The sequence below is a fragment of the Empidonax traillii genome, unplaced genomic scaffold (genome assembly GCF_003031625.1).
Source record: "Empidonax traillii isolate 1590-97213 ecotype Southwest subspecies unplaced genomic scaffold, ASM303162v1 scaffold955:size226526, whole genome shotgun sequence".
NCBI classification, from domain to species: Eukaryota; Metazoa; Chordata; class Aves; order Passeriformes; family Tyrannidae; genus Empidonax; species Empidonax traillii.
The window spans coordinates 104501-130424 of NW_020956148.1; the positions used below are offsets into that span (position 1 = coordinate 104501).

Genomic DNA, 25924 nt, shown 5'->3' on the forward strand with positions numbered 1-25924 from the left:
GAAGCTGCAACCAACAAACTGTCCTGCACCTGCAGCACCCAAGACATGCCCATGGATGTTTGAGGGAGGGGTCCCTCCCTCGCTGATGCTCACGCCAGTGCTGTTCCCCTGCTTTGGAAAACACCAGCCCAGCCTCACGTTGCTGTGACGGGAGCCTGCAAGTTCTGAGTCCGGAGCGGCACCTCGGAGCAGAGTTCACCAACACTTTATTATCACTCCATCACGGAGCTCCCTGCGCTGCCCAGCAGCTCCAAATGAGCCCTCCACGGCCGCCACAGCGCCACAGGACCACCGGGCTTTCATTAATATTCATGTCCCAGTGACACTCCAGCGAGCAAGGAAAGCTCGTTTTGGCGCGGCAGATCATTAAACGGAGGGAAATGAGTGACCTCGTAAGACCAGCTGCGTCACCCATGTCACCGGGAGCTGAAGGGACGGAGACAGGGTCATCACCCAGCACTCCTTTTAATAAATAACAGCTCTAAATGAGCGTGGCCTTGCCATGCCCTGCGGGACCCACGTGGGACGTGAAGCATCACGGGCAGAGATGCCCGAACTGCAGCGCCGGGCACGGCAGTGCCTCCTCTCAGCAGCCCTGACAGCGGGATGCTGCCGGGGGAGGCAACATCCAGCAGATCGGGTGTGTAATTCTGAATTAAATCACTGCTTTGGGCACAGTCAGCCCAGCCCAGGGAACACGCGCACCTCCCTCTAAGGGCGGCAGCGTTTAGGAGCACCCCGGGGCTTCCTGGAAGCATCCCAGCTCAGGGTGTTTGGCAGAGAGCTTCCCCAGGCAGCGCTCCACGTGCAGAGACTGGATCTCGGATTATAGACCCTAATTGCTGCCATCAGTCACGGTAACAATTAGCATCAGGTTAATGCATTTTCACTGCACTCAGGAGAGGAGGGGCGGGGCGGGGAAAAAAGGGAATCTTAGTCCCAGTTTACCCCGAGTTCACCGGGAGGCCATAAGAAAGCAACTCACGGGCAAATCTTCCAGGCACCCAGGTTCCCCCAGGATATTCCTCCAAATAGACCAAAGCCCCACAGGAAAAAGTCTGCTCCTCCAGCCGTCCTAGTCCAAGCAAGACAGCTGCCCTACCTCCACCTTTCCACAGGAAAAAGCTAATGGATAATCACCTCTCACAAAAAAAACGAGACGCCACCATCAACCAAAGCCTCTTTGGTTTTTAGTTCCTTCACTGATGTTGATCCCCAGCTCAGGTGCACCAGGTAAGGCTGATTCAGCCTCTAACCTTTCATGACTCTTGATCTCCAAATGCCCCTGGAATGGAGAGTGCAACAGGCTTCGTTCAAGGAAGGAACCTCCTGAGCCCTGTGTGCATGGCTGCACACTGAGCTGCCTTTATGGGGATTTGCTTACTTATACTGCACTTCAGAAAAGTTTTGCTATCTGACTCCTTATAACCTCAGGGGGAATCAAGCGTAGAGTCAGAAACTAAAGATCTGAGGAGCAATCCTAAAATCACAGGGTTTATTTCTAAAATTATTTGCCAGGTCTGCAACTTCTGCAAGCAAGAAAAAGCCCTGCATGTATCATTTTCCTCCAAAGAAGAGACTGCCTGAGGAACAGGACAAACCACGTTGAGTCTTGGAAAAGGAGGATGTTTAAAGCCCGAGGTGAGAGATTTGCACACTCGCAGCCTCTTTAAATCAGCTCAGAGGACTGGGGGGCTGCAAAAAGCGTGCTGCAATCAGCCTGATTCACACCAGCACAGCATCCCGAGCTCAGCCAGACAATCCCAGCTCTGCAGTTCTGGGAGCCAAACCTGGAGACAATCGGCCCTGGAAAGAGGGAGAGCCAAGTGGGGGCACCTGTACCTGCCCAGGCAGGTGCCCCGAGTTTGCATTGACCTCAATACTCTGCTTTTATTATTAAAAGCCAACAGCCCCAGCACCGCAGAGGCTGTGGGTGGGTCTGGGGGAGTCTTAAAGCCACCCTGCACATTCACCCACTGCCCCCCTGCCCTCTCTGGGGCTGCCTGAGGCAGCCTGGACCCAACCCCACAGCCTGGCACAGGCAGGGTTTGGCCCCACAGCCCATCCCCAGTGGGCTCCAGCCCCACAGCTCGCTGCCTAAATAGTTTGGAGCCCAGCCTGGCACCGCGTGGCACCCAGCCCCACAGTCTGCCGCCAGTGGGTCCCGACCCCACATGCTGTCACGAGTGGTCCACAGCCCCAGCGATCTGTACAGGCAGGTTTTGGCTCCCCAGCCCCACAGCCTGTTGCAAACAGGGCTTGGATTTACACAGTCCATCACAGGCAGTCTGTCGCGACTGGGTCCCAACCCCACAGCCCATGACAGGCGGGTTTCAGTCCCAGCTCCACAATCCGTCACGAGTGGGACCCAACCCCATAGCCCACCACAGGCAGGTTTCAGTCCCAGCTCCACAGCCCGTCTCGAGTGGGACACAATTCCATTAGCCTGTCACAGGCAGGTTTCAGTCCCAGCTCCACAGCCCGTCACGAGTGGGACCCCACCCCATAAGCCTGTCACAGGCAGGTTTTGGCCCCACACCGGCTGCCAGCCGTTCCTGGCCACACCCTCTGCCACAGGCGTGTCCCGGCCCGTCCCCAGCGTGCAGTGTCCCCACAGCCCGTCCCGATCCGCCGCTTCTCCCCTCACACCACGCCCCCAGCTCCCCTCGCGGCGAATGGGCGGCCCGAGATCAGCATACACCGCGGTGCGCGCTGGGTAGCGCCAGCCCTCACCCTGAGCTGAAGGAAACGAAGCCATCGAGCTGTTATATATTCATAGGAGCGCACCGTGAGGCGTCCGGGGGAAGCTCACCGCCGAGGCCAAGCACGGGGTGCGCGTCACCCGCGCCCCGCCTCGGGGAAGGTCTGAGGGAAGGGCCGCCCGCGGCCCCAGCAGGGCCCCGCCCGCGACGGGCGGGTGAGCCACCAGCAAGGGGGGGCACCGCGAGGGCCGGCCCGGGCAGGAGAAGCCGCGCCGGTTCCTCCCCTCGGGGGAGCCCCGGCGGATGCTCGAGGCCCCGCGGCGCTTTGAGACAGACTCACGGCCGGCAGCGCTGAGTCCAATGGGTGAGGTGGGGCAGCGCCCCATAACCCAATTCAGACTACTCTCCCCCGGACGCCTTTTTTCCGCCGTTCCTGCCACACCGGTTTTCCAGCCCTTTCCCGCCCCCTTCGAATCGGATTTAAATGCCTTACACACCGATTTTCCAAGCCCTTTCCCGTCCCCTTCGAATCGGATTTAAACCCTCGAATAGCGGGGCCCAGTGGAGGGACAGATAAAGGGACTGAAAAAATCTCTCCTATACAGAAAAGCTGAGGGAGCCACTCCTGCTCAGCCTCAGGAAGAGAGAGCTGAGGGGTGAATAAAACGCTGTGTATATATATATCTAAAGAGAGGGGGTGCCAGAAGGATGGAGCCAGGTTCTTCTCTAGGGTGTCTTGCAATAGGATGAGAGGTGGCAGGAGGATGAGGAGGAACTTCTTACCTGTGCGAGTGACCGAGCACTGGAACACAGAGCAGGGAGGGTGCAGAGTCTCCCTCACTTGGAGATTTTCCAGAACTGTCCGGACACAGTGCTGTGCCGTGTGCTCTGGGATGACCCTGCCTGAGCAGGGAGGTGGGACCAGATGGCCCACTGTGGTCCCTTCCAACCTGACCTATCCTGTGAAACACCACCCCCCCCCTCCCCATTTATTGACTTTAAATCCCCAAATCTTACTTTACAACACCCCCCACCAAATGGGTGACAGAGGCTGGGCCTGCAGCACCCAGATACCTCTTTTCATCCTCCTGCCCCGGTTATTGACTTTAAACCCCCAAGCCTCCCCCCGCACTTTATTGACATTAAATCCCTTGATCTTATTTTACAACACCCCCCAGCAAATGGATGGCAGCCCCCAGACACCTCTTTGTGGTGGTGGTGGTGTTGTGTGGGTCTCCAAAACCCTTCTGCACCATAGAATAGACTCACAGCTCTCCCCCTTGTGCCTTAGGAGGGTCTCCAAACCTCCTCTGATCAAGCTGCACACCCGTTCTCAACCCACTACCAATAATTCCATCAAATCTAGACTCTGGGCTACACTGCCAGAGAGACAGGAATCCACTCTGTAACTTACACAGAATCCCCTCAGAAAATCTAAACACTCACCGTCTGGCTCCTCCCTGCTCCTGGGTGAACTCACCCAGGGCCAGCTGGCTGGTTGCAGAAGGGAGGCTTCGCAGGTGGGGTCCCACCTGGGTCACCAAACTGCTCATCCCTCCCCCTCACCTCGTATTGACTTCAAACCCCAAAGCCTCCCCCTTTATTTTACAATACACCCCACCAAAAGGGTGGCAGATACTGCCAACCTCTGCCACACCTCCCCCTCTCCCCCCCCAAATAACCACAAACATCAATTTAGTTAAAAAACTTCCTGCCGTTGATATGTGCCACCCCCTCCAGCCCCCTCACAGCGGGTTGGGGTAGCGACGCTGGGAAAGCAGCCTGGGTTGGGAGGGTCTGGCAGTGGCAGCAAGCTGGGAAACAGAGAGAGAGAGGTGGTGTAAGGGTGGGTTGTACCCCCAAAACATGGATTTGCTGTCATCAGGATGCAGCCACACATATATCCCCCCCACCATTTCCACCCTTTATCACTCTCCCATCACTGTTCTCCACCAATTTATTTTCTTATAACCCCCCCCCTAGACCCAGGGCTGGCATCCCCTAAATCCCCCTGCCCATAGCAGATAGTCTTCAATCTGGCATCACCCCAAAGCCAGCAGACACTCGCCCCCCTCCAAACCCAGAAGCCATACCCCAAAAGCCAAGAACCGCCCCCAGCCCCATCCAGCACCACCCCTCTCACCTGAGAGACCTGGGCAGGGTTGTAGAGGGGGATTGTCCCCAGGGGTGGGAGAGGTGGGAGAGGTCCAGGGTAGCCCGTCTGGAAGGGCTGAAGAGAAAGAAATTTAACAGCCACCCCCCCAGTTTCAGAGCCACCCCAAGCAGAGAGGTGTCCTGGACACCCCTCACCATGCACAGACACACCTCCCTCCTCTCCTCACCTGCTGTCCTGCTGACTGCCCTCCGTCCCTGTCCTGTGAGCCTGTCACCTCCAAGGACACTGGACTAAAACCAAAGGTGTTTTGAACCTGCATTCCTCCTGGGGCAAGCAACAACAACAACAACCAAACCTTAAAATTAAGAGAAGCTTCTAAAAGGCTGTTGGGGAGACGGGTGGGGGGACCCACACAGCATTTACCTGGATTTCTGGAGAGAGGCTGAGCCAAAGGGTTTGTCCCAGCTGTGACAGGGGCATCGGGTGGGGATGGTGACGTCTGCCCCTGAAACCACAGCCACCCATTTAGAGCAAAAACTTCTTGTGTGGTAAGAAAACCCCTGTGCCAGGTACCACACACGACGTTTCGGGGTCCCACTGCACCCAGTCCTGCTGGAGAGGTGCCCCAGGAGCTGCGGGAAACCCTGCTAAGGAGTGGCTACAGGGTCGGGGCAAGCAACCCTGCCACAAGGGTAAACCACCCCACAGCTCAGAATCAGGCAGAAGGCTGGACACCAAGCCTGGGTACAGCATGAGGGGCCACCCAGGTCCATGGATCCCTCTCTGTCCTTCATCTCCTGCTAGTTTTGGAATAATATCCCAGAATTTCCTGCCCTGGGCCTTTCTCAACCAGGAGGAAACTTCCTCCAAGTCCGCCCTCAGGGATGTGACACCCTGAGGACTTGGCCAGGACTGGGATAACCACGCGTGGCTGCTTCCCCCTTGCTGCTGTGCTTCCAATTAAAGAGTTTTCCCCATCCTTTCAGCTCCTAAACCCTGCCAGAGTGGTGCCACTCACGGCTGTGTTCCGCTCCAGTGGAGGGCAAGCAATCCCTGTGGAGTTTGCCAAGGGCTCAGAGGACCTCCCAGATTAAAGAGGCTTTATAAATTTACAATTATTATTAATCAAGGATTCACATCCAGACTAAAAGGGCTCCCAATCTCGCTCTGTCCCCACACAGAAAAGGACGTGGCCGTGAAGAGCTGGGCAGTGGCACAGCCTCTGGGTGAGTACAGAAACAGCAGGAGATGGGGAGATGTGTCACCTGGGGTGTAACCAGGGCCAGGACAGCATTTTGTCCCCTTACCTGCGGTTCTGATGTGGAGGAGTCAGAGTCTGTCTCAGATGCAGCTTTGGGAGAAGTTTCCTTGGTGGGTTTCGACCGAAACCAGCCAAACCACCTGAATCCAGAGCTCTGGGAAATGGAGGTTTCACAAAGGAAAAGAGAGGAAAGGAATGAAAAAAAGGTGAGAATGCCCTGGGGCCCCCCCAGACACCTGCTGGGAATGGGCACCACTTTGCCAGGTGCAGGGCTGGCAAAGAGACGTGCAAGCTCAGAGAGCACAAGGCTCCCCTCGGCTCCAGCGTGCTCACCTTGTCCTCATCCGGCTTCCCTGCCTCCTCCTCGGCAGTGCCCTCGCCCTCCGAGGAAGGACGGCTGTCATCCAAGGACACAGTGGAGGTCTCCGAGACAGTCCGAGTCCTTGCCGGTAACTCCTCCTGCTGTCAGAGATCAGAGCTGCCACGTGCTGTCCCCGCAGGGGCCGCACAGGGCACGGTCAGAGTGCCCCTGGGAATCCTCCCTGCCAGGATTAGTGGAGAGCATCCCTAGGGAACCCTGCTGCCCCTACACAGGAGCACGCACAGCAGGGCACAGCCAGGCACTCCAGTGGTGGGAAGCTGCCCCCCAGGGGGGACAACTGAGACCATGATGGGGGGATTGTGTGCAAGTTCAGTGGGTGGAAGGACAAGCCAGCAAGTCCCAAATCCCCCCAGGACCCAGGGATGGTGACCCTGGCCCCTCTGACTCACCTGCTCTGCTGGGAAGGCTGGCTGCTCCCTCCTGGGGCACAGCAGGTCATCCCAGGGCTCTCCAGCTTCTCCTGCAGAGCAGAGGGGAGGACACAGTCAGGGTTTGACCCAAGGAGCTCTTATGTATCCACCAGAGGTATTTCCAGTGCTTCTATCATCCCATCCCAGAGCACAGTCACCCTTGTGGTGGTCAAGATGTCCCCCAAGAGATGCCAAAGGCCATTCATTCTGGTCCCTGTCCCTGCCAGCACCAGGGAGGTGAAGGCTGAACTGGTGCATCTTAAAGGCAGCTTCTACGGAAGAAATTCTTCCCTGTGAGGGTGGGGAGACACTGGCACAGAGAAGCTGTGGCTGCCCCATTCCTGGAAGTGTCCAAGGCCAGGCTGGATGTGGCTTGGAACAACCTGGGCTAGTGGGAGGTGTCTCTGCCCATGGCAGGAGGTTGGAACATGATGAGCTTTAGGTGCCTCCCCACACAAACATTCAGGGATTCTGGGATTTCTGGGGGGGAAACAAGGCAGCAGCACTCACCTGCTGGCGGCACCGGCTGCGGAGGGGGCTCGGCAAAACCCCCTCCTGGAGGAGTGGCCATCCCTGGGGGGGACGTGGGGGGCTGCAGCTCTTGGCCAGCACTGAGCAGTGGTGATTCTGCAGCCCGAGCTGGGGGTGGGGACCATGGGGACACATCCTCCTGGGAGCTGGGTCCCTGGGCCGGCAGAAATTGGGACCACTGGTCATACTGGTAGCCTTCAGTCTGGGGAAGATCACTGACAGGCTCTCCCTCTGCAAAAAAAAAAAAAAAAAAGAACCCCACACACCTCAGGAGCTTGCAATTTTTATAATGTTTATAATTCCACCAGGCTTCTGCACAGAATTATCCCCTTCTCTCTTACACATCAGCAGGAGCTGGGGGAATGAGGAAAGACCCTAGGGATCAGGCGAGGGAGGAGGTAGGACAAGGCACAACAGCAGGAACCTTTCAGAGGCCTCAAGGAAGGTGGGCTGGGAAAGACATGGGGGAAAAAAAACTCCTGGGAATGTGTCTGAGGTTGCAAGGGAGCTCAGAAGGGGAATGCTATGGAAGCAAAGAGCCCACAAGCAGCATATGCACCAGAATTTCAAAGGAGCCTGAGGCCTCGAGCCTTTTCCTCCATTCCTGCTGCACCCCCTGAGCAGGAAAGAAAATTCACCAGGAAGTTTTATTCCTGCTCCACAGCAGCGCCCATGGATGAGTTTCTTGCTTTAAGCAGATTTATTCAGGGTTGGGTTTCTGTTTGAAAGGCTGGTTGAGCAAGCAGGGTTTGTTTTATTTAACACACACGCTGGTCCCAGGTGGGAGTCCTGTTCATTCCAGCTCAGCAGCCTCCTGCCAGAAACATGCTGGGCACGGGGAAGTTTCTCTCTCATTGCCATGAGACGTGGCAGGCAGGACCCAGATCCCATAGGGAAAGACTATGGCACCTCTTGGATGCAGTGCTACCAAGCCCTCTGCTTGGCTGCCAGCATTGCCTCCAGCTTGCTCAGGGTTGGCTTCAATGAGCTGCTCCCACATGGCCTGGAGATACTCAAGATCCACAGGGAAGAGGATGGATGCTCAACTTGATCCTGCCTGGCAAGCTCAGCTGGAAAAAGGCAGGGAGGACAGCCCAGGCTGTAAGGATGGAGAGAGAGATTGCTGTGACCATGTGGATATCCCTTCTCTGGCACCTGCTTCGGGCTTTGTCTTCCCAAGATGGATGGATTCAGCACCAAGCCAGCTTTCTCTGCATGCAGGTCCCTCTGGATGGCCTTCACAATGAACCAAAGGGCCAAGTGTTGGCAAAGGGAGCTGCAGGAAGCTGCTCCATGTGCAGCTGCAGGGAGCTGCACATGGAGCAGACCTGACTGCTTGGAGAAGCCAAGCCAATGGGATCATCACACCTGGGACTTCCTTCCAGGGAAGGAAGATCGTAGCCTCAGCCCTGATAGCAGCAGAAGGCAATCAGGATTGATGATCCTTTTTACTGCCCGGGAAAGCTCTTTGAGAAGGAATTTGGCAGCAGCAGGGGAAGCTGATAGGAAGCAATGTCTTGAAGGAATTAGTTGTGCTTCATCCTGTCTGCACCAACCTCTGTTCTCCACCCTTCAGTGCCAGCATTCTCAAGCAGCAGCAAGGAGCAGGGGGCTGTGCAGAGGTTTCCAGCTGATGGGCGTGGGTGTGGAGCAATGATGATGGGTCACCATCCCCTGGCTTCTCCTCAGTGGGACATCCCAATGGATTCACTGTCCAGCTGGGAAGGCAAAGCTCTCCCGCTCTTCCCTTGACACCAGGAGAGGGTTTTGTCCCTCATCCTGGCCCTCTTTGTGGGCTGATGCTGGAGGGGACTCTTGGGGTCACCAAGAGGCAAAGCAGAGGGGTCAAAGAGGCAGCAGGGAAGGGGAAATGCTGGGGCCTCACCAACAGGCATCCTGCAGCTCTGCACACAGCAGGACGAGCTCCTTCCCAAATCCTTCGCTCTCTAAGTGTGAAATCCCTTTAGTTCAGCTCCAGTTTGCACCCTCACAGGACTGCCTGGGAATGGGGCCATCTCCCCCGAGGCTCAGCCGGGAGGCACATCCCTCATCCAGCACCCACCCCGAGCTCCTCCTCTCCTCCCACAGCACCCCCAGGGACCCCTGAAGCTGTGGTAATTAGGCCCAAATACTCAGACTTCGCATAAGGACATGAATATCAACCCCTCACTTTGCAGCCCGTGCCTGAGGGATGCACCCAGGCAGGAGCAACCTTTGAGTTCTGAGGGGACGCAAGGAGTAGCTGCTGGAAAAAAACTCCAAGGAGTGAGGAGCTGCTTCCCAGCCCATGACAGCACAATTCCACATATGGAAAAGCCTGCTGTGGTGACCACAACCTGCTGCTTTGTTTTCTTTACCTGCTGTGGAAGGAACAGCACAGGAGAGATCTAGCTGAGCAGGTACCGCCTCTGGAGGAAGGTCATCTTCCACCTGCAAGGAGTCAGAGGGAAAATGTGACAAGACAGAGAGAAAAAAGGAGGGCACAGAGCAAAAACTAAGGAAACCACAAGGCCAGTGTAAAGGAAAGCATGGTGCTTGTGGGTCTGGACCTCACAGCCTGCACCAGACTGCAGGGGAGACACACACCAGCACAGAGACAGATCTGTCCCAGCAAGTGAGGGGGGGCTGCAACACCACTGAGAACAGACAGGAGGAGAAATGAGATAGGAAAGGCCACAAAACCAAAAGCAGGCATGAAACCTGAACAAAAAGCGTTCACCCAAGGACCAGATACAGCTAAAGGAGCCAGGAGTACACCCGCAAGGTGACACCCCACCAGTGTCCTCTGCAACATCCTCCCTGCAAGGGGAGATTATCATCCACCCACCAGCCCCTGCCTGCCCTCCCTGAGCCAAAACGAGGAGTGTTTTCTCTCCTGTGATGCTCTGCAGCCCTCGGGCACTGCTCACACTGAAGCTGCAGGTCCCACAGCAGAGACCACATCTCGAGGGTCACAAGCCAAGAGAGGACACCATGGCAACAACAACCTTTGAACATCCATCCTCATCCCCTCAGACTGAGGACAGGGGAGAAGGAGGATGCTCCTGCAGACAAAACAACACAGACCAGCTGTCCCACTCCATCCTCACTGCTCCTCACCTCCCACCCCCGGCAGCAGGCTCGGAGCTCCTCCAGCCAGTCGGGCTCCTGCGCCTGGTCCTGCTCCAGCATCTCCAGGATCAGAGGGTCAGAGAGCTTCAGCCTCTCAGCCAGCTGTGGGACAGGAGGACAAAAGGGATCATCACACGTGTCAGACCCACAGGGATCAACTGCACATGGCTGGGCACACGGGAAAATAGCATCACTTCATAATATGGGGGTGAAAGTAAGAGCAGCCTCTTGTGCAGGAATTATTCCCTCTCCCACACTGCCACAGAGGTGCTAGCCCACCCTGTGCCCCGCAGAGAGTCTCAGCGGATCCGCAGAGATGCCAGAATACCCGCAGCCAAAATGCTCCTCGCACCCAACAGGCAGGTAATACCATCATCTTTTTCTCTGAGGAATACAAGTATCTTTAATCCCACCTAACAGCCAGCCTGGGGCACTGCCAGGTTTGCAGGACACCCCACCAGGAGCCCTGGAAAGAGCCCAGCTCCCAGGGCTGTGCATCAGCCCCTCGCCAACCCCACGAGGATGGGCAGGAGCTGGTGTTTGTCTGATCCGTACTTACAAATCTCTGAGAAGATTTCACCGCCTCCCCAGGCCTGTCCCCTGATGCTTCACATCCTTAGAGCTAAAGAGTTTTTTCTTAATATCTAAGTGCAATCTTCCCTGCCGCAAATTAAGCCTTTCTATCCCTGCTCCCGTGGCAGCTGCGGGGACAGCCAGGCAGCATCCCCACAGAGCAGCCTCCTGCGTGCCAGAGGGCTCTTATCTCATCCCCTGTGCCCCTTCCTCCCCCAGCATATCTTGCCTGGAAGAAATAACCCCGAGGCCTTCTTCAGAGGTCATTTCCTCCTCAATCTCTTATCACCCCAACTCTCGTCTACTGCACTTGCTCCAATTTGCCCCCGTCTCCAAATCAGCATCCCAGCCAGGACACAGTGCCCCAGCCAAGACCCCTGAGACCCCAGCACAGGGGGATTATCACCTCCTTGTCTCAGACATGCAGTTTTTGCTCTTAAAACCCTGAACAGCACTGTAACATAGGCTCTTTTTCCCCCCCTTTTGTATCAGCATCCTGTTATGCTGCTGCTCGGTGTTTTTTCCATGCTCCACTGTCTCCCCCAGGTCCCTCTCTGTAGTATTGCTGCTGTGTGTTTAATTCCTCCTGCAAAAGAAGGAGTCCTGCTGCCCTCCCAGTGATGTGGGGCTCCAGCTGCCATCAGCTGAGCGAGAGGTTCTTCTGGAGCAACCCAGAAGTGCAGGGTGAGATGGAGGGCTCCCTACAGAGCTAAATCCCAGCCCGGAGAAATTGCTTAGACAAGAGTCCAGTTTTAAGACAGCTGGATGATGGGAGATGACACTCAAAGCACTGCTCTTCATCCACATCTTTACTGAATTTTCCTCTTAGTGGCACCAACCCAGTTCTTGGAGGTTTATCAAGTTATCCCCCAGCTCCTTCATGCTCATTTATCTTTGACACTTGGCTACGAGGCTGCTGCATCAAGGGCCACCAAAAGCCATCCAGAGGTGACTTTGCAGCCACACAAGTCTTAGCTATGCCTCCCACACCAGTCCCCATCAGACATCTCTTTCTACTCCTGAAGTTTCTAAAAACAAACTCCAAAAGGAGCACAAAACACACTTCCCAACTCTGATGTTACAGCAAGACACGACCGGCACAGCCAGAGCCCAGCCTGGGACAGGGCCTGGCCATGGAGAGCAGAGTAACCCAGCACCCAGCCAGGAGTTTGAACTCCCTGCAAACCCACTGTCCCATCTCTTTACAGACACACCTACGTTCATCCCAAATCAATTGCAGGAAAAGGGAAATTATAAGCATGATTACTCCTAAACGGGAGGAATGTTTAATCCAAAAGCTAATGTGCACTTTGATCCAATATTAATGAACCAGCACCTGGTTGTATATAGTCCCCAGCTTCAAAAGAGGGGAAGTCTTAATCAAACACTAATGTGTATCATAATTTGTAACACAGTCTAAAACATCAAAGACAAGAGCGTCTACCAATGCACTAGTTTTTCAGATGAAAGTGTTTTCTCCCAGGAGAAGCATTATCCCCAGCAGAACAGCAGATCTGAGAGGCTGTTACACAGTAAATAGGCTTCAATGATGGGGGGGGGAGGGCTGTGCCAGCCAAGTTTTGGGTGATTTCAGCACCATCTGCTTCAGATGGGTATCCTTGCTGCCCCTCACCTCACAGCACCACAGCTTTTGCGCCTTTCATGGAATCACAGAACGGTTTGGGATTGGAAGGGAACCTTAAAGATCATCTCATTCCAACACCCTGCCATGGGCAGGGACACTTTCCACTAAGACCAGGTTGGAAGTGGCCTTGAAGAATGCAGGAAGGCTTCAAGCACTGCCCTGGCGATGTGCACAGAGAGGGCAGACCTGGTCTCCCTGCAGCTCCCAACCTTCCCAGGGAACCTGGCATAATTTGCTTCACCCCTCCCTGCCCCAGCACCCTGCTCATGAAGCAGAGGGCTGTGCTGGGTGCTACAAGCCAGGACATGCTCCTGCTCACTGTCACCCCAAAAATGCCCTCAGCAGGTAAGCAGAGTCACGGGTGATGTGCTAGAGGGGAAATGTGAAGCACTCACACCTCAGCTTCTGAAGCCTGTGCCCTTTAGAAGTTCAGAAAGCCACTCCAGAACTAAAAGCATCCTTCGTTTCCAAATAACTCTACCCCTCCTTAGCAGTCAGTGTAATTCCTTGGCTTTCTACCCTAAATCCCTGGGGATTAGAGACCCCCAAGAGGTGCTGGCTTTGCTTTACTCAGCACACACCAGGCAGCAAACCCTGGAGGGCTGCTCAGAGCTGCCAAGCACCGCCAGCCGCGGGGAAAACCAAGGCTGCTTCCCACCACACCAGCTCCTGGGTGGGCGTCACACCCCGATGAGGATGGAGGATGTGCCAGACTCACCTTCACCACCTGCTGGGCCAGGATGGGGTGGGTGGCCGGGTCCTGGCGCAGGAGCACCGTGGAGATCTGCTCGCAGTACTGCAGGGCCTGGGCTGGCAGCCCGTGGTCGGCCAGGCGGGAGGCATAGAGCAGCTTGTACACCTCGGGGGAGGGAAGCACAGCAGCTTCACGGGTGAGCAGGGAGAGGAACCTGCCTGGGGGTGCCCCCTGCCCTGGCACATCATCCCAGTGGGACTGGGAGTACCCTGGATCATGGATCTCACGACCCACAGGTCACCTGCAACTTAAGGGCCCCAGCCCCGCTCCCTGAACCAGGCAGGTGGTGGGGAGAGCACAGCAGCTTCACAGAATCACAGAATGGTTTGGGTTGGAAGGGACATTAAAGGTCATCCCTTGCCATGGGCAGGGACACCTTCCACTAGACCGGGTTGCTCCAAGCCCCGTCCAACCTGGCCTGGAACACTTCCATGGATGTATCCACCCAATCCACGCAGTGCCTGAGGCAGCAACAGCCAGGTGCTGGTTTGCCATAGGACTGGCCCATCCACTACCCACAGAGCAGGAAGGCAACCAGACCTGAGCAAGCACTGATCACACATGCTGTGCATCCCAAAATCTGCCCTGGGTGAGCCCCCTCAGTACCAAAGCAGCCTCCCCACCACTCCCAAAGCCCAGCAAGGGAACAATCCTCAGAAGCAGCCTGAGTTCTTGGCTTTATGAGGACGAGTTCATGTTTTGGGGCAGGTCTGAGGTGCTGCACAAGATGTACTTGAGCATCTCTGTTACCTGGAAGGGGAGCAGGAAGGATTCGGGCTGCCGTAGCTGCTGGCAGTACTCAAAGATTTCCATCCTCTGGATGGCCTCCGTGCTGGCAAACTGGGCAAACTGCTGGCTGCAGAGAAGAGAGGGGTCAGCCAGCAAGAGCAGAGGTCCCTGCCCAAAAAACCCCACACAGCAAAGAGGGATTGCTTTGGCACAGGAGTGAGACCCCAGGGGTGGGGAGAGGGTCCCTCTGGCAGGAAGATCAGCCCCCCAGGCTCGCTCACCGGTGGCTGCTGCCCAGCAGAGCCATGCGGTCTGCCTTGTGCCCGAAGTAGCCAAAAGGGATGTCTGCCATCAGGTAGCAGAAATGAGCTGCTTCAACTGCTCCCTTGCTGGCTGGATGGGAGGGAAAAGGCAAACATTCAGTCCTGAGACGTCACCACATAGTCAGTGTTGCGCTGGAGGCCCCCAGGCTCACACAAAAGCCCAAACCCAACTGTCCTGCCTTCCTTCCCTGTCCATGCAGACCCTGATCCCTCCTCTTCTCTGTGGTTTTTGTCCATTTTCCCCAATTGCTGATTTTTGTACCTTGGTTTCGGTTCAGTGGTAGAACCAGGGGAGCCTGAGCAGCTCCAGCTCTGATATTGCAGGTGCCCACTCCCCATTACAGCTGCTCCCCGTGGTCTCAGCTCACCCAGCGTGTCCCCCATGGTGACGATGGCTCGGTGGTTCAGCTCCATGTCTCCAACCTTGTTGGACAACATCACGGCCAGGTGGGGCCTCCAGTCCCCCCACGTGGCATCACCGCAGCACTGGAGGGAGACAGAGGAGAGCAAGGGTGAGCAGAGGTTGCCAGCACAAGGTGGGTGTCACAGGCAGGTGACAGCACAGGGGAAGGTGCCAGGGACAGCCTCCTGCTCACAGACCAGTGCTGCCTGAGGGATCCTTCCTGACATGAGCTGGAAGAGGGTCTGCAGTGGGTCATTGGTGGCCAGTGTGCTGGTGAACCTGCAAGGAGACAGCAGAGATAGCAACCCCAAACCCTCATTCACCTCCAAGGGCGTGTCCCAAATGCTCCAGGAAAGTGATGTCCCTGAGGAGCTTTCCAGCAAATCACAAAATAGTTTGGATTGGAAGGGACCTAAAAGATCATCTTGTTCCAACCACCTGCCACGGGTAAGGACACCTTCCACTATCCCAAGTTGCTCCAAGCCCTGTCCAGCCTGGCCTTGAACACTTCTAGGGACGGGGCAGCCACAATTTCTCTGGGCAACCTGTGCCAGGGCTTCCCCACCCTCACAGGGAAGAATTTCTTCCCAATATCCAATCTAAATCTACACTCCTTCAATTTAAGCCATTCCCCCTTGTCCTATCACTCCATGCCCTTGTAAAAAGGAAGCAGGGAGGATCATCAGCCCACAGGGATGACGATCTGCATTACCTCCAGAGCAGGCAGGTCTCCAGGACAACAGGGGATAAAACCTCCTTAAAAGGATTTGGGTTCCACAAGACAGAAAATTTCTGCTTAACTCTCCCTGAAGGGATCAGCCCAATCCAGACTAAGCACGTTAATTCCACCAGAAAATGTTCGTACGAGCGGGATGAACAGCTGGGACCAGGCTGCATCCCAGTGAATATGGCTCAGCTCCCCCTGCCCCATGGCTGCCTTTGCTTGTGCAGAGGTGAAGCCAAAGACTCAGAATAAATCAACACCACATATCCAGGGAGTGGCTTTCCTCCTGCTTTCCAGCCCTCGCTTGGTTTCTTCCATCCATTGGGAAGCCTGAAGCACTCAGGCCCATCTGCGTGAATGCTCTCTCCCCTCTTTGCCCCCTCTAAAAAGCTCCATGTGAAATCAATGCTCTTTTTGCAGCGCTCTGGGGCTGAGGGCACTGAAGGGACAGCAGGCTTGGCAAGGCCATGGAGCACCACACCCTGCTCTGGCTTCTCCCACTTACCCGGTGAGCACCCAGCTGTAGGTCCGGGGGTCCATCTTGCTGGAGAGGAAGAGGGCATGGCCCCACAGCTGGTTCCTCATGGCCCAGACCAGAGCATCCTGCAGCCAAGGGGGAGGAGAAAAAGGGTTTGCATTAACTCTGCTTCCCCGCCCTCCTCCCCTGCCAGGGAACCCTCTGCTCCCCCAGCTCAGAGAAGAGCCCATAACTGCTCTTAACTAATACCCTTCAAAAATCTCTTCCAGAGAGATCCCTTTATCTTTCTGCCTTGAACAATTACAAGAACTTGGACCTTCATGGCAATATTGTCACTTGGGGATTTCCAGGAGCCCTGATTTTCCAGCAGTCTGTGCTGCCTGCACAGCTCTCAGTGTGGGATCCCAGCCTGGGCACTCAGATTTCTCTGCATCCAACCCTTCTGTCTTCTCCTTGTGCCTCAGGTATCCCTCGAGATCCCAGCTGCAGATGGGGTTGAAACTAGAGGATCTGTAATATCTCTTCCAACCCAAACCATTCTAGGATTCTATGAAACTAAAGGTGCAGTGCTGGTAAAAGCCTCTGCATCTCATCTCCGCTTGGGTTTCCCCATCCCAGTTCCCAAGGGTGGGAAATCCCTGCTGTTGTACAAACACATTTTGAAGGGTTTATCCCACATCCACTTCTTGGCCACCCTTCCCTTTAAAACCCGCCTCAAGAGGCCAAAGGGGCCGAGAGAAAACCCTCAAGCCCTGTACATCCTGGGTCCCCACTCACCACTTACTTTCTTCCTGCCATAGTAGAGGAGCTTGGTGAACTTCTCCACTATCTGTGCCTGTGTCTCCACCACGGGAGGGACCTCCCCTGTGATGAGGTCCAGCGTCCCCGGCTGCCGTGACGCCCACTCGTCGTCCGCCAGGCCCACCAGGTTGGCCGCGGGCTCCTGCCTCCTGTACTTCTCCTCACGCCTGCAGTCCTGCATCAGCAGCTCGGCCGTGTCCGAGCCCACCATGGACTGGCAAAGGGAAGGAACGAGGCACTTGGAGGAGCACAGGTCGATGGCACTGCCAGTCCGACACCCCCACGACGCCCGTGCCCTCATCCCAGCACATCTCCCCAGACAGATCAGCCTGGGCCACCAGCACACAGCTTTGCAGGGAAAAAGGATTCAGCACAACTAGGAAGACCTTCACAGCACTCTCTCTGAAGACTTTATCCACCTGCTTCCAACATGCAGCCACAGGTTAAGACTGGGTGGATTTCCATGGATGAAGGGAACAATCCCCTCTCACATGCAACTGCTGGCTGCTCAGTGAGGGTGGGACCGGTCCCTTTCATTGGGCTGGTGGTAGTTCCCAAGGATCAGAAGCAATCACAGAGAAGGATTTGCTTCAAATAATCCAGGCAGCATCAGACTGATGGATAGTGCTATGGAAATGGGATTCTTTTAGGGTGAATTCCCTCCCTTAAAAATAGCTACTGGATCAAGAGGCACCTAAGGGATATATAACTAGTCTCATTTCTAGGAGCAAAAAAGTCATCCCCTTCCATGGGATACCTACCCCGTTCTGCCTGCAGAGGAGGACCAGGAGTTTCCAGAGAAGAGCTGAATCTCTGCCCTTCTGTGTTGAGGGGTCACAGCCCGTGGTGATCTTCTGCTGGCAAAATGTCATCACATCCACCTTGTGCAGATCTTCCCTACAGCAGCAGAGAAAGGCATCAAAGAAACCCAAGGCAAAGCCACCTAGGACATCATTCAGGCCTAAAGAGTCCCCAGGTTCACTGATGGGAATGCCAAAGGTTCCCAAGCAAGAGCTTGGAGGAGAGAAGATCACCAGTGCCAGTGACCACAATACCACATTTAAGCTCAAAACCACTATAACTTTCTCATTATTACAACACTGTGTTTCAGGGATGCAAAGTGCGTTTCAAGCCCTGCCCTCTTGATAATATTTTCCTCCATCCACCTGCAAAGAAGCTCAGTTTTGCTCTGCTGGGCTGTAATTACATCCATGGATGTCTGAGGCTGCAGGAACAGGCACAATCTGTTATTTAACTGGCAGGGTGGAGGGTCACGCTGGTGACCACAGAAACCCTTTGGGACTGAAACAGAAGCAGAAACCTTTAAGCTGTGTGCAAGTCAGGCAAAACTGCTGTGGTACAATAAAATTACCAGAGAGTTGGAAAGAAAGCATGGATGAGACAGGGCAGAGAGACTGGGGATGCAGATGTTGATCCTGACTCAACCAAACCAAGGTATTATACGGAGGTTTCCAACATACCCTTTGGCACAAGTGGTAACCCAAAATCATGGAATGGTTTGGGTTAAAAGGGACCTTAAAGATTATCCCATTCCACCCCCCTGCCATGGGCAGGGACACCTCCCACTAGCCCAGGTTGCTCCAAGCCTCATCCAGCCTGGCCTTGGACACTTCCAGGGATCCAGGGGCAGCCACAGCTTCTCTGGGAACCTGTGCCAGGGCCTCACCAACCTCACAGGGAAGATTTTCTTCCCAATATCTAATCTAGTCCCACTCTGTTTGAAGCCATTTCCCCCTTGTCCTTGTCCTATCACTACAGTTCCCAGTGAAGATTCCCTCTCTGTAGGTCCCTTCAGAGACTGAGGGGTTGATGTGAGGCCTCCACACAACCTTTCCTTCTCCAGGCTGAACAGCCTCAGTTTTCTCAGCCTGTCTCCATAGGAGAGGTGCTCCAGTTTCCTTATCAACTTCATGGGCCTTCTCTGGACTTTCTCCAACAGTTCCCATGTCCTTCTTTTCTTGGGGACACCAGAACTGTACTCAGCTTTCCAAGTGGGGTCTCCTGAGAGCACAGTGCAAGGGGACCTCCAGGTCCTCTATCCAGCTTCTGTGTGTATGCAGCTCTTTTGATCAATGAACAGTTTTTCCTTTTCTCTCCATGATTGGACTGTGAGTGGCCAGAAACACACTGGGCGTAACCAGTCCAACACAGACACAACTTGATGCAGCCCACACTGGGTGAAGGTACATGCTGTGCTCAACAGTCTCAGGGGACAAAAACCTTAGGAAAAATCTTAACCACAGGTTGACCCAGGACTTTAGACTTACAAGGAGATTAAAAAAAAAAAAAAAAGTCAAAAGTCATTTTTCTGGGACATCAGTACAAAATAAGGTCAGACATCCAAACCACACGGAACGCACACCCCATGAATATTCAGGAAAAAAAGACCCCAAAATGTCTCCCATTATCCAAATCAGCCCACACTGCATCAAAGGGGCTGGGATCCCGCCCTGAACTTAGATGTGGCCTTTGCAGATAACTCAAAACCACAGGAGTCTGCCCTGAGCTCATGTCTCCTCCAAAAGGAGACAGCCAGGAGGACGCAGCTCCTGGGCCTGCCGGTGCAGCTTACCTGGTCAGGGGCCCTGGGAAGGCTTGTAGCTCCTGCAACTCTTTTGTGCCATGAAGGATTGCCTAAAAAGCAGAAGCAAATTCAGCAGCTGGACTCCAGCAAGCAGGGCCAGCCCTGGCAGGGTGAGCTGGAAGCCGATGCCTTGGCCAAGGGCTCAGTGGTGCCAGTGAACCCACTGTCTGTGCTGCCTTGAGGGGACCCCAGAGCACAGAACCTGAGCCTGCACACAGATCCAGTGCTAAGGTCCAGGAAAGAAATGCCTGCTGAGGTGGCACCTGCCTCCTTTGGGAGGAAGAGTAGGAGGCTGGAACGCTGTGGTAGACTCCAGGGATGGATACAGCCTCTGTATTGGAGCACCTCGGGAGGGTGACTGGAGTTGTCCCCCTCAGAGAGTTACAGAGCACATCTGTCTCCCTCCATCAGAAGGGATCACTGCAAGCAGGTGCCAAGGGTTACAGAGATGAAGGCTGAGAGCAACACCCAGGCACAGCCCGGCACGATGCAGACTCAAAAATCCATGGGGGATGGAGAGAAGATGGGATCAGGGTATGGGAAGGATGCTAAGGGGGCTGATTGGGTGATGAACAGTGTTTGCAGCCCTCAGGGCAAGAGGAGCCACTCCAGAGAGGGGACCAGGGGGTCCAGGCTGTGTCCTACCTCCAGGCTGTGCAGCTCAACGTGGGCCAGCTGCCCCTCTGCAGGGTGGTGGGGACATGCCAGCACCAGGTGTCCTCCAGCCCCGAAGCACAGCGACACGTGTGGCCGAGAGAACTTGAGGGGAACGGCCGGGGTCGGGGTGGGCACCGTGGGACCTCCTGCAACGACACACAGACCGCTGTGAGAGCCCTCACACCGACCTGTAAGGACTTGGAGAGCACAGCTGCCTGTCCCCAGCACTGTGAAGGCCACAGAAAGAACTTGAGATAAGCACAGGAGGGAGGAATCTGCAACAGGAAGGTGCTTAATTCCAGGCCTGGCAAGGTCAGGTCTGGTTAGCACAGCCTGGTTAATGCATCCACACAAGAATTCCCACTGTGGCAAGCTGTGGGGAAGGAAGCAACTGCTCAGACACATCGCCCCAAGTTATGGAAACAGCATCTGAGACCACCTGGTGGATACCCAGAACTCGGACATATAAAGGTGCTATCCCCAGAAGAAAAACTCCAGGAGTCCCTCCACTGAGAAGCCCAGGGTGAAGAAGGACTAACAGGATGCTGCTGGATCCACAGGTGGTGATTGTCTTCTGCTTGGTATCTTCTATCTCCTCCCCTCCAGCCCCTTTCCTATTTCCTTCTCTCTCTTTACCTCACATTTACTCTTAAAGAGAATCCAAATTATTGACTTCAGCATATGGTCTCCTTTGCACCTTAATTCAAACAAAGCTGTCTCTCAATCAGACCAAAATATGACCCCACATCCACTATGGAGAACATGACCAGCTCCCACCCTGTCCCACAACTTTAGAAGCTCTCCCTTGACCCCCCGTGGGCCAGAACTGTCCCCAGAAGCAGCACCAGGTGTGCACAACAGGTCCTGCACCTATCCAGGCAGAGCCCCCCACACCATGCTCCCACCCCACAGCCCCACAGTCACACCTTGTGCCTGCACAGCCTCCTCCAGGAACAGACCAAGCTGTGAGACAACCCATCTCCTACCACCAGCCACGTATTCCCCTTTGCTCCCTCCTTGCCAGATCAGCCCATCACAGCTCACCTGTTTGCTCCACGTTCCAGCCCCCTGGAATGGCAGGGTCGTACTGGTCGGCGCCGTCACGGATGTACTGGCTGAGCTCGTGGCTGCTGGAGCTGAGCCCTGACTCGTGGTACTGCAGGAGCAGGCTGGGCTGCGGGGAAGGGAGGACACAAACCTGGCTCAGGAACAGGGGACACCTCTGCTTTCCTGCTCCCAGGGCAGTGGGACAGCTCTGCTGCTCCAGGAATGTGCCCAGCAGGAGCAGCACAGCTCATGTCCTGCAGCATCTTGGGTTTCTCGTGGCACATGCCCTGGCCATACCCAAAGGCTTTGAAAAGTAATTTACATCAGCCACTGGTCTAGTCTGACAGCTTTCCTGGCCACAAGATGAGCTCCTCAGCACAGCCAAGGAGATGGGGCTTGGGAACCCAAAAAACCATCACCCAGGAGTAAAATCACCACAGCAACTTTGATTTGATGTTTTCGTTCGATCTTTTCATTTTCCCTTGGCGAAACAGCAATAAGGACACAAGTGTGATGGAGCAGGACAGAGCTGACACTGACACACAGCTGTCAGCTACCCAGGGAGGACTGAATCACAGAATCATAGAATTTCTTAGGTTGGAAAAGGCCCCTAAGATCATTGAGTTCAACCACTGATCTAGCCATTTTCACCGGTACCCCAAGCGCCACATCTACGAGTCTTTTAAATTCCTCCAGGGATGGTGACTCTACCACCTCCCTGGGCAGGCTCCGCTCCTCAGCTGCGAGTGGGGACACATGGCTTGCTCCTCAAATCTCTGAGAAACTCTCCAAGCCTCTTGTCCTCCACCCCTGGCCACACTGAGGTTACCTCCTGGGGTTGGCCACCAACCTCCCCTGAGTTGCTGCCGAGGGTTCCTCCCCCTTCCCCTCCCCTCCGGGCAGCCGAGGTGTAGCTCTCCTCGTGGGAACCGTAGGTCTGCATCCTGCAGATGGGAGCAAAGGGAGACACCCTGGAGGTCAGAAATTTTGGGACCAGCCACAAACCTGTTAATTTTTTGGCAGGTGGTTGCCCCGGGTTGCCCAGACTGCCCATCCTTACCTGTCCTGCCCCGGGGGGCCCGTGGCCAGGTTGGGGTGGTAGCCCCTGTAGTAGTGCTGGTCCCGGTAACTGGTGCTCTTGCCATAAGGCTCTCCCTGCCTTGGGTCTAGAGAGGGAATCAAGATTTAGCACTCCCCCTCCAGAGCAACAGGGAAGTGAAAAAGAAAAGCCATGAGTCAGGCGATCTGCCCTGCACGCCCCCTTTGCTTCCAAATTATCCTGACATGCTGGAGGTATAACAGCCTCCTGGATGTGTCTGTCAACACAGCACTGATGTCCTCTCCCCTTTCCTCCTTTCCCTTCTGTTCAGCCCAAAAACTCCAGGAACAGCAAGAAAGAGGCCCCGGGCACTGTGATCACACAGTACCATCAAGCTCAGGCTGGAACCAGGAATGACACGGGATTTTAGCCATGGAAATGAAGATCAAACACCCCTTGGGTGCACCTGGGTCCTGCTCAGGATTCCCAGATGCAAACTGGCTGCCTGTGCTGCACAGGTAGAACACCACCCACAGCAAGCCCTGGGAGAAGAGCCCATCCCAGAGAAAGCATCACTTCTTCTGCCAGCAAGCTGCCTCCATCCCCAGATCCAAAGGATAAGCCCATACCTCTGCCACCCTGCCAGGCCACTGGCTGCCTCTGGTAGGGATAGTCATCCCTGTAGCTGGTTGCTGGATACTGCCAGTGGGGGTCTTCATATCCTTGCCTGAAAAACAACACAACATGATCTGAGGAGGAAAGGGCACTACTGCGGGTTCTGGACCACATCTAGGGTTACACCTGTGCAAAGAATGGGACCTTTGGAGGCGGGAATGGTGATGGAAATAAAGCCAGGACCCCTGCCCAGTGGCAGGGCCAGAAACTGATCCAGCATCACACCTGGAAGGAGCAGTAGGAGGTTTGGATTCCTTCCCATCCCTATGAGAAAGCTGTGCACTGCAGTTTCAGAGAATCACAGAATGGTTTGGAGTGGAAGGGACCTTTAATGGTCATCTCATTCCAACCCCCCCACCCAACCAGGCCTTGAGATATTCCAGGAATGGTGCAGTCACAGCTTCTCTGGGCAACCTGTGCCAGGGCCTCATCACCCTCACAGGGAAGAATTCCTTCCCAATATCCCATCTAACCCTGCCCTCTGGCATCATTAATCCATTCCCCCTTGTTCTGTCACTCCTTGCCCCATTACAAGTCCTTCTCCAGCTCTCTTGTGGCCCCTTCAGGCACTGGAAGGGGCACTGAGGCCTTGCTGGAACCTTCCCTTGTCTTTTCTGCCAAGCTCTGGAGCTGCTGTGCCCACAGCTCCCAGCCCAAGCCACCCACCTGGCACTCAGATTCCTTAACCCTTCCCAAGTCACGCAGGGATTTGGTCAGCCCTGTGCAACACCCCCTTCCCAGCGTGAGCCTCAGCACAAAACCCCACGTGCCCACTCCATAACTCACCAAAGGGCCATAACTCAGGCAAATCAACCCAAATTGGCTGGAGCACTGAAGCCCTTTCTCAGCACCAAGAGCATCCTCCAGCCCACATTTTATCCCTCCACCCTCCGCTGTTTCAGCAGCTGAGCTTGCAGCCTGCCTCTTGCTCCTATATTAGCCTCTGCATTTTTATTGTTCACCTTGCACTTCGGGGAAAAAAGAACTGCCTTTAATCAAACCTGCAGGAAAAAAAACAACACCGCGGGGCCCGAGACGGAGCGTGTGAAACGGCAACCACAGAGGCCACGCTTTGAAGAAGAAATCAGAGCTACGACTGCTGCACGGCCTTGAAGACGCGAGTCGGGGGCTGCTTTAACAGCGGAGCATCACCCGCTGTTTGCCTGCGCGGCCACAAGGGCAGGACCCGCGAGTTGACACGGACGGGTTCCCATTTTAGGAACGTTTTCAGGGAGAGGGGAGGGCAGGAGCAGCGCTCACCTGGAGTACGGCCGGCCGGGGGAGGTGATGTCGAAGCGCTCAGCCCCCGAGGCCGGTCTGCGGGTGTCCCTGCGGGGGGGGTGTCCCTGCTCCCAGGGCTGTCCCGGGACGTGGCTCCCGTCCCAGGAGCCGGGGCGAGGGGGGTGCCCTGCGCGGAGGAGCTGCCGCCGGAGCGGGGAGGGGGGGCCGTGGTGCCCCTCTCCCCAAGCCCCCCAGGCTGGAGGCCTCTCCCGGGGCTGGGGGGGCCGGGCAGGGGCCCGGGGGTCCATCACAAGATCCTCGCCAGTTTTGGGGAGCTAAAGCCCCGAATGGCTTTAGTGGCCTGAAAGGGAAAAGTCACAGTGGGTTTGATAAGCAGCTTCTCACTCCCCTCAAAGTCCCCCTGGAAGCCTGTTGGCAGCTACTCTCTGGTTTTGGGATAGTGCTGGAAAACCAGCATCCTTTCCAAGATGCCCAGAGGCAAGGAAAAGCCATCTCCACATCTGCCTTAACTTGAAGGTCCCTATAAAACACCAGCATTAAACGGGCCATTTTTTGAAGCATTTTTGAACCCCAGAATGGTTTGGGTTGGAAAAGATCTGAGAGATCATCTCATCCCCTTGCCATGGGCAGGGACACCTTCCACTAGCCCAGGTTGCCCCAAGCCACATCCAACCTGGCCTTGGACACTTCCAGGGATCCAGGGGCAGCCACAGCTTCTCTGGACAACCTGTGCCAGGGCCTGCCCACCCTCAGAGGGAACAGCTTCCTCCTAATACCTAATCTAAATCTCTCCTCTTTCAGTTTAAACCCATTGCCTGCTGTCATATTGCTACAGGCCCTGCTATGAAGTTTGTCCCCATCTTGCTTACAAAGCCCCCTAAGATAGGTGTTATCCAGGCGGGATCCTCCTGCATTCCCAGCTGCAAAGCACCTGGAGCACCACCAGGCCTCCCAGCCCGGTGAGAAATCACCCTCACCTGTGTGACACAGCAGTGAAACCCCATCTTATCCATGACAGGGAAGGGATATTGGCAAAGCTCCCAGCAGGACAAGGAGTTATGTGCAAAGAAATGGGTAAGGACAGAGGCAGGAAGAAGTGGAGCTTTGCTCTTGTGAGCTATGGGATGGGATAAAGACAGGGATCTCTTCTCCTGCCTATCAGGTCCAGAAAGAATCCCCAGCAGACACCAGAATTAATTATTAATTATAACAGTCCCATGCAGAGGAGGAAATTCTAAGGAGAACCCAGATCAGCACACAAGTGAAGCTCCAGCTGCCAGGGGGGGATTGTCACCCTCCTCAAGCCCCCACATCTCCTCTTGCAGCACTGGTACCCAAACTGTCCCCACCACTACAAGCCTCCCCGACACTGGCAGATGGTCACACACTGTCTGAACCCCTCCTCACCCCCTCACTCAAATTCTGAGACACTTTGTGGTAATTTCAGGACTGGAAGACACGCAGGTCTGAAGAGAGGCGGCTCAGTTTGTGCCCTTCTGGGTGAAATCCAGGGAAATCCTTGCCCTAAACAGCCCCCAGGCGTAAAATATCATTTCAGTCCCACCGAGGGCGCCCCCCCCACCTCCAGTTTTCAGCCTGAGGTTCCCACCACCATCCACCCCCCACAGAAGCCACACACACCTGCTTAGAGGCCGCTGGGGCTCTTCTTCCACTCCCTGTTGCCACTTCCAAAGTCCAATGCCACATGGGTTGGCG

At 55.3% G+C, this 25924-nt stretch overlaps 1 protein-coding gene across 1 annotated transcript; it reads right to left on the bottom strand.

Moving 5' to 3' along the window:
* Positions 1-4409: 4409 nt before the first annotated feature.
* Positions 4410-25894, bottom strand: LOC114067678 (protein transport protein Sec16B-like). Its single transcript, XM_027903272.1, has 26 exons — positions 25850-25894; positions 24227-24548; positions 22921-23018; positions 22313-22418; positions 22082-22196; positions 21250-21379; positions 20194-20351; positions 19537-19598; positions 17705-17840; positions 16927-17157; positions 16170-16267; positions 15138-15219; positions 14906-15023; positions 14496-14607; positions 14236-14341; positions 13450-13590; positions 10502-10615; positions 9760-9832; positions 7382-7633; positions 6851-6921; positions 6413-6541; positions 6126-6233; positions 5242-5323; positions 5045-5142; positions 4846-4932; positions 4410-4516 (listed from the first exon to the last, which is right to left on the bottom strand). The coding sequence occupies exons 2-26, from the start codon at positions 24493-24495 to the stop codon at positions 4448-4450; spliced, it is 3045 nt and encodes a 1014-aa protein (XP_027759073.1). The 5' UTR covers positions 24496-24548; positions 25850-25894; the 3' UTR covers positions 4410-4447.
* Between the last annotated feature and the right edge of the window lie 30 nt (positions 25895-25924).